This window comes from Dendropsophus ebraccatus, chromosome 4 (assembly GCF_027789765.1).
Source record: "Dendropsophus ebraccatus isolate aDenEbr1 chromosome 4, aDenEbr1.pat, whole genome shotgun sequence".
Classification (NCBI taxonomy): Eukaryota; Metazoa; Chordata; class Amphibia; order Anura; family Hylidae; genus Dendropsophus; species Dendropsophus ebraccatus.
The window spans coordinates 157675942-157684662 of NC_091457.1; the positions used below are offsets into that span (position 1 = coordinate 157675942).

General features: G+C 41.1%; 1 protein-coding gene across 1 annotated transcript; it reads right to left on the minus strand.

The window, feature by feature from the left end:
• Positions 1-4515: 4515 nt before the first annotated feature.
• Positions 4516-6731, minus strand: GPR88 (G protein-coupled receptor 88). Its single transcript, XM_069969034.1, has one exon. The coding sequence runs from the start codon at positions 6624-6626 to the stop codon at positions 5625-5627; it is 1002 nt and encodes a 333-aa protein (XP_069825135.1). The 5' UTR covers positions 6627-6731; the 3' UTR covers positions 4516-5624.
• Positions 6732-8721: the final 1990 nt, after the last annotated feature.

Sequence of the window (8721 nt, forward strand, 5' to 3'; positions counted from 1 at the left end):
GCTGCAAAACCTCCCACCCAAACTGAGGATTAGAGTGGAAGAAAGCAGCCATGTTCTTCTAAGCCTGGACAGCCCCTCTAAGTTTATATAGTCAGAGAATGTGATGCTCGAGTCCTCCTTAGTGATCTTACGAAAAGTGAAAATGCGTAAAATATTTTGTACAGCTTGAGTTCTTCAAATCAGGTGATAAAGCTGGAATGTTACCGCGTGTCTGGCATTCATAGGATATCACACCGGCCGCTTAGCAAATAAAACACAAAAACTGATCACAATATAGGTAAAAAAGAAAGTTGGACAAATGACAAATTCCCATTTCTCTTGATCATCTTTGAGATGTTTCTGCACCTTGGTTGGAGTAACTTTAGGTAAATTCAGCTGATTGGACAGGATTGGGGAAAAACCGCCCCTGTCTATATAAGGTATCACAGCTAACAATGTATATCAGAACAAAAAAAAAACAAGCCATGAGGAGGAAGGAACTGCCTGTAGAGCTCAGAGACAGGATGGCGTGGACGCACAGATCTAGAGAAGGGGGCAGCACCATGATGTGGGGGGACAGGGAGGCTGCTCAAAATTGATGGACAGCTGAATGGAGCAACTATGTCATACACATTCATACCTGAAAGGCTGCCAGTCACTGAGTAGGACCGCCCCCTGGACTCTTATCCGTAAGTTGAGTAGGAATATAAATGAACAAATGACAAATTATATGGAATCTTTTGTGATAACATTATGTGCTGCCCGCAGATAGGACCGCCTTCTCAATGTGACAGTTCCCCTTTAACCACCATTATACTCAGTCACTTCCAGTATAAGATGAGCAATGCGTGTCAGACTATAATAAATCACAAGTCTTGGCTTTGCCGAATGTGTTTATATGTAAAGAATTTTCTTCTATACAGAGCCATGAAGTGTTTCGACTCCCACGGTTGTTGCATTTTCTGTACAATTAAGAGTTGCTGATCCTTAACCCCTTTAAATGTTACTGTTACTTAAACAAAACTTTCCACATGTTACCCAGACATTATGGGGGACATATATCATGTGGCGGAATGTGTGTTTTTGGCCGAAAGTGACATTTTGCGAATGATTTTAAGCGCAAACAGGCGATTTGCGAATAAAACATTTGCAAATCGTCACTTTCTGCCTCGTATGCAAGGGGGGCGGGGAGGAGGTGTGGAGGGGGCGGAACGGGGGGCGCGGACTCAGAGTCTGCGCGATTCATCACTGTTTTATCGTAAAGATACACAGGAAAGCTACTCCAGCTCTCAGCTGGCGTAGGTTTCCTGCCGTGCACACTGGCGCGCACAGGATTTATGTAGAGGCAGTCCGCCGGAGATGCAGGGACATTTTTAAGTCCGGCGTAAAAAACATTGGTCTTACTAAATGTCCCCCATAGTGTATTTAGCATCAAACGGATTGTAAGGGTACTATTAGACGGGCGGTCCTGGACAGTGATTGGCTGAGCGGCCTGTCAGCTGAGATCTATCTCCTATCTATCTATCTATCTCCTATCTATCCATCCATCTATCCATCTCCTATCTATCTATCTCCTATCTATCTATCTATCTATCTATCTATCTCCTATCTATCTCCTATCTCCTATCTGTCTCCTATCTATCTATCTATCTATCTTCTATCTATCTATCTATCTATCTATCTATCTATCTATCTATCTATCTATCTCCTATCTATCTCCTATCCATCTATCCATCCATCTATCCATCTCCTATCTATCTATCTCCTATCTATCTCCTATCGATCTCCTATCTATCTATCTATCTATCTTCTATCTATCTATCTATCTATCTATCTATCTCCTATCTATCTATCTATCTATCTATCTATCTATCTATCTATTATCTATCTATCTATCTATCTTCTATCTATCTATCTATCTATCTATCTATTATCTATCTATCTATCTATCTATCTATCATCTATCTATCTATCTATCTATCTATCTATCTATTATCTATCTATCTATCTATCTATCTATCTCCTATCTATCTATTATCTATCTATCTATCTATCTATCTATCTATCTATCTATCTATCTATCTCCTATCTATCTATCTATCTATCTATCTATCTATCTATCTATCTATTATCTATCTATCTATCTATCTATCTATCTATCTCCTATCTATCTATTATCTATCTATCTATCTATCTATCTATCTATCTATCTATCTATCTCCTATCTATCTATCTATCTATCTATCTCCTATTTATCTATCTATCTATCTATCTATCTCCTATCTATCTATCTATCTCTCTATCTATCTATCTCCTATCTATCTATCTATCTATCTATCTATCCATTATCTATTTATCTATCTATCTATCTATCTATCTATTTATCTATTATCTATCTATCTATCTATCTCCTATCTATCTATCTATCTATCTATCTCCTATCTATCTATCTATCTATCTATCTATCTCCTATCTATCTATCTATCTATCTATCTATCTATCTCCTATCTATCTATCTATCTATCTCTCTTCTATCTATCTATCTATTTATCTATCTCCTATCTATCTATTTATCTATCTATCTATCTCCTATCTATCTATCTATCTCTCTCCTATCTATCTATCTATTTATCTATCTCCTATCTATCTATTTATCTATCTATCTCCTATCTATCTATCTATCTATCTATCTATCTATCTATCTATATATCTATCTCCTATCTATCTATCTATCTATCTATCTCCTATCTATCTATCTATCTATCTATCTATCTATCTATCATCTATCTATCTCCTATCTATCTATCTATCTATCTATCTATCTATCTATCTATCTATCTATCTATCTCCTATCTCCTATCTATCTATCTGAATATGTTCTATTTATCTGAATATGTTCAGTTTCATTCTATGTATCTTTGTAGTAGAACCCTTTAAACTTTTTTTTCAGAAAAATAACTTGGCTTTTTTGTGCCATGGCTAATCCCCAGTATCGTATCACTAAGATGTAATTATGTAATATCTGCTTACATTTCTGTCCGTCTCCGTCTGTTGTTTGCAGGAGCGTTCTCTCCCTTCTCTTATATTGTGAGTAACTTGTGCACTGAGACGGCAGAATGATACAGACATGTGATGGAAGTTTCTTCTCTCTGTGTACAGAAAGCAGTCGTGACCGTGACACATTCCTAGTGATTGAGCATCCGCTCGGATCTGCGCAGTGTTGGCCAACATTTACTCGCCTTTATTCCCTGAGATTTTTTTTAATGAAAGCAACATTTAAAATGTGTATTGGGATGATCACGGTTAATGGTGTTATTTTTACAGGACTATGCATATAATACAAGTCATACGAGTGTCAGGACGTTCTCTTACTTAATTAGATCCGTCACTACATCGGTCAATTTAAAGGTGTTTTTTTTTTTAAAGAACAAATAGAGTGTATTCTCTGGGGAGATCTTAGGACGTGACTAGAATATTTTCCTGCCTTATCACTTTGATTCAAGCTAAATCAATGTTCCCTATATGCTGTGATCAAGGCTCAGAGTGGGCCGAAACACGTCCAGCATTTTTCTACGTTTTTTGTATGTAACGATTTTATGGAATTAACACAATAAATACCGGTTTTTATTGGACTGCTGGAATACGTTTTCTTTTATCAATGTTCCCTATGGTATTACACAAAGGGAAACTGCCCTGAGCTTTATGGGTGGTCAGAGATGAGAATGAAGCCTTGGCTTACCTTTGAGGAACAGTGTAGATCATCTTCAGCAGGGGGACTGGCTCAGTTTGTAGTTACACAGCCCAGAATATTCTTCTGCAGACAGCCCCGCCCCCATTTCTGGTAATTTGTCCTCCTCTGTATGTCACTAGAGACAGATTCCTCCTGACAACAGGCAGTGGAAGCAAATCAGAAAAAAGGGCGACACCCAGTGGCCAAGACTTTACAACTGTTTTTTTTTGTTTTTTTTCAGGGTTAGAAGTAATTTTTGGTGATCAGTGATCCTTAAACTCATTTCACATACTGAAAAAACAGGACCACCAAACAGCAAATAATAAAATAATACAAGTAATACACAATACTAGCCATAGTAGAATAAAAGGAGATAGAAACCTTGTGGAACAAAGAAATTAGTTTATGTCAATTCATCCATCAAACCAAAAAATATGGATGTTACAAGGGTATTATTGAGAATATCCCTACGTGTCCATCCTAACCCTCCACAGGCTGCGATTCCCATCACAACCACTAGGTGCCCACATATAGTCATATACAAAACAACTAATAAAGTATTTTCCAATGCTGGTCATCACACAATACTCTTTCCTTGTCATAAGCTTGTTATATGTCTAGCCAAGAGGAAAGATGAGATGAGCACCCAACTAACAACCAAGATAATTTAACACCGGAGGCAGAAAACAAGTATAGAAGAAAGACATGAAAGAGCTCAAGCTTTCAACCTGGTTAGAATAAACTTCCAAAACCCAATGCTCTATATATATATATGTATATATATATATATATATATATATATATATATATATATATATTACATTAAAACCTGGAAATGTATTCAATTTGGGAGCCATTGCTTCCAATGTCCCACATCAGGCACTACATGGACTATACAAGGTTTCCTTTAGAAAAGTCAAGCCCAAAAAGCATATTCATACAATCCTTATGTCTATATGTCTAAGGACGGGACCACATGTAGTAGTTTTATCAGTATTTGTGGCTTTTTCTGTGCTTTAGACCCATTCCTGGTTTTGGATAAAACTAAGCACAATACTGCGTGTGAACCCAGCCTAAGGATTCATTCACATGTGGAGCTACCCCAGAGGGGAAGCCGGATGCACAAAGCTGAATGCACTGCACCAGGTGTCTCCTCCAGCTCTCCTTAGGGTGAATCGGGGCACCAGACCTACGGAGCTGTCAGCTGCAATTGGAAAAACCTTGCATACAACATTTTTTGATCTGGTACGACCATGCTTATGATGACTCCATATGGGACCATATGGGTATCTGGCTAGAATTCACTTGTAAGCATCTGTTCACACCAGTCTTGAGTAGCATATCCAGCAAATTTTAAGGCAAGTTGGGTTGGTATAGAATGGACGTCTACTCCACACTTGGTCCACTGTGTAATAACTCTACACTAATATCCTGCATTTCTATTACTATAGATGGTACCCTTTTCTGCTCCTGTCACAGACACATTCTCATTCTCGGTTGTCTTTACTGCTGGCTCCGTCAACATCAAACCTCTCGGATATCCTGGAACCCATTCTTCTTTTCTTTTGGCAAAAATTAATAAAATCTCTGCACAAAGTCGGTTTCCTGCACTACAATGTTCTTTTTCTCAGAAACTCTTCCCCCCGGCAGCTCCCGCAAATAATACACATTACATTGTGAGAATTTCAACCTGCGTTGCCCACCGAGGGCTAATTTACACCGGCCCGTGAAGCCGTGAGGGGATGAATGCAGTATGTTTCCATAGAAACCATCAATACAAAAGTGAGGAGAACAGAGGCCATATACAGTCGAGAACAAGCTTCAATTTCTGAGTCAGATACTCTCCTGAGATTCTGTGTTGTATTTGTCCCGAAGGATGGGGTGTGCGCTGGTGAAACCATGAATGGAGCCCGCCTTACGACTCATTTTGGGAGATAGTTTGCACTGCCGGGTCGGCGTTGTTTGCAGAGCTTTTCCAGAGCTCTCCTCCAACGACAGCTCGGAAGGAACGTCTGAACTCTTCATTCTTCCAGGTGTAGATAAAGGGGTTAAGCACAAAAAGAAGACAAAGCAAGAGCCAGCTGCCGGTCTCCACACCTCGAGGTAATGGTTGGAACAAGCCGTAGAGGACAGACCATGCGAAGGGTTCGGTGGTCACTGTGAAAACACAACAGACAATCAGGACATAGAGTCCTAGACGTTTGTCCTTACGGGGGCATGAGCAGGGCAGGTTGTGGACTACCTGGAAGTTGAGAACACTCACTCGCTTCAGGCTTACTTGGACTTTTCTGAAGATGCGGAAATAGCAATGGAAAAGGATTATGGTTTGGCTCAAAACCGTCACGGTGGAAAGGATGGCTGTGTATGAACTGGAGCCTGGGACCTCATGACCCCAAAAAACATAAAGTCTAAGTTTCGGGCACTGAAGGTTCACTTCGTAAGGACGCTGTCCGAAGAGCCACGGAAGCAAAAAGGCAAGAGGCATTACCCACGCCATGGCGATCATCCACTCCGTGTTCCTCTTCTGGTATACGGTATGGTAGACCGTCGGCAACTTGGTGATGAGAACAAACCGGTTTAACGCAATAAGAGAATGGGACAATAGAGAGACTGTCATCCAAAGGAAAAAGACCCCCTCCATGAAGACCCTGTAAGTGAGGTTCTCCAGCCGACCGGTAGAAATTAATATGGCTTCTTGAGGCATCCAGAATGCGCAGACTAGAAGATCGGAAACACAGCCATTCACGATGAACGCATTACTAGTTGTCTTAAGTTTCTTGAAAGAGCAGACCAGGTAGATTACCAAAACATTGGCCAAAGTCCCAGACACCGAATACACAGAGTAGGCAGAAGCCACCAGGACACGTGTCCCTAGAAGTCTTTCGCAGTCGGCCGGGGGGGACGTGGTGTTGCTCATCCTGTAGAAAACAAAGAAGCCATTCCGGGAGCAAAACGTGCAGGAGAGGCAGGAAAAACGGGAAAGTGCATGTGTGCGAGAAGGAGCAAGAGAGTGAAGCCGGCAGCGAGAGAGAGGGAGAGAGAATATGAGATTGAGGAGGGAGGGGTGACACGCCGGTGACAGCTCTCCCTGTTATACTCTCAGTTCACTTTACGTCTTTGTGACATTATACTCCTGGAAAGAAAGAAAAAGCTTTTGTAATGGATTATTCAACAGGTTCGGAGCTGGAGGACGGGGAGTTGATACTGCAGTGAATGTAAAGTGGATGGCTTTCTTATGTGGCTTCTCTCCATCAATGTGTGTTGTAGAATGGGAAAATGCACGATACAGAGCAACATCTCGTCTCCGTAAAGTCCGGCATTACATGTAATTGATGGAAATGATAGATGCAGCATATAACAGGGGCCTTATTACAGGTGATATATAGATATAGAGATATATTACTATACAGCTTGTGCTTTTATTGCTGGGCTCCTAGTATTATACTTTATGCCAGGAATCCCCAACCTGTTGCTGTTCAGCTGTTGCATTGTGGGGGTTGAGGTTTGGCAATAGCTAAAGAGCCTGTATGGGCATTGTACAAACAGAATTTACAAAATTATTATTATTATTTTTTTTTTATTATTTAATTTTTTTTGTCAATATGAATTATATACACAGAACGTATAAATTGCTTATTATTATTATTAATAAATATAGATTTGCGCCAGCTATTTATTTGTTGTTTCAGCCTGTACTTATTATTTCAGACATCAAAGGGTTAATCTGTTGGCCAGGGGACCCCGGCGTCTCTGATCACACAGGTGCCGCCAGCTGTACGCTCTCTCGTTCTGTACTGTACATGTTATACAGTCCTCAGATCTGCACATGCTGAGGTGAGAATGAAGCAGATCTCACAGTCTGAAGCTGATTGATACGACTGGTCGCCATTGATGGGGATTGGGCTCGGCCTGCGGAGCTGTACCTGCGGCTTTCCATCTGGCGCCCTTGTTCTTTCACAATGTAGCGATGATTCCATGGAATATCTTTAGTGTTGGCTTCTTAATGCAGATACAGGCGATATGGTTATTACAGAGATGCAAAATCTGTCATAGCTTCCTCCATTTGAGGGGGGCTTATATTGGGGGGTTTAGGCCCATCAGGCATCGGGGCCCTGATACAACTGCTACCTCTGCGTCCCCTATAGATACTGCTCTTTACTAAGATAATTATGATTAGAGATGAGGGAATCTCGGGGACACTTGTGTTTGTGAGACCAACAGGTGTGCGCCATTTGATTATCGGTGACTGCAGAAGTTGGATGCCTGGAAGACGTGGATACAGCCATGGGCTCCCCACTGTCCTAGACCACCAGACATTTTTACATGAGCCCTTATAACATACAACAGAGATCCTTATATTAAAGGACAACTAAGGCGGTAGAAAAAAAAAAACAAACACTAACAGACACAGATCGCCATTCAAAATTCCCGCCATCCGCGGTCCCCATCAGCCCTGTACGCGTCTTCGGATCTTTTGCACTTCCGGGTTCCTCTGGCATATATGAGAGATAAAAGGCTACTGGTGCACCACCAGTCTTTTCATTGGCTGAGTAACATCACATGGCTTCCAGCTTGCGCAGCTCTGATTGGCTGAGCAAGCTGGAAGCCATGTGATGCGCTCCAGCCAATGAAAAGGCTGCTGGTGCGTAGACACTTTTCTCTGTCATTTATTCCAGAGGAAGAAGCTGAAGAAGAGGAAGACCATTTATATAACTTTGTACCGTGTGTTAATTAAGGGGGGGAATGACGCCAGAGTTGTCCTTTAAGCTTTTCACAGCCCTAGACCCCCAAGGATGCTTACACTAAAGCCTTTACTGCTATGGACCACCAGGCGAATAGAAGTTAGCCACTTCACTACCCTAGATCACCTTTACTACCATAGAACGTTAAGCATACAGAAACTAACCCCTAAACCCCCAGAGATCCTTTAAATAAGCCCCTCACTGCCCTAGACCCCCAAGAATGTTGGCAATAACTTTCCTTGCACTAGACCTGGGTGCTGCTTAAAGGGA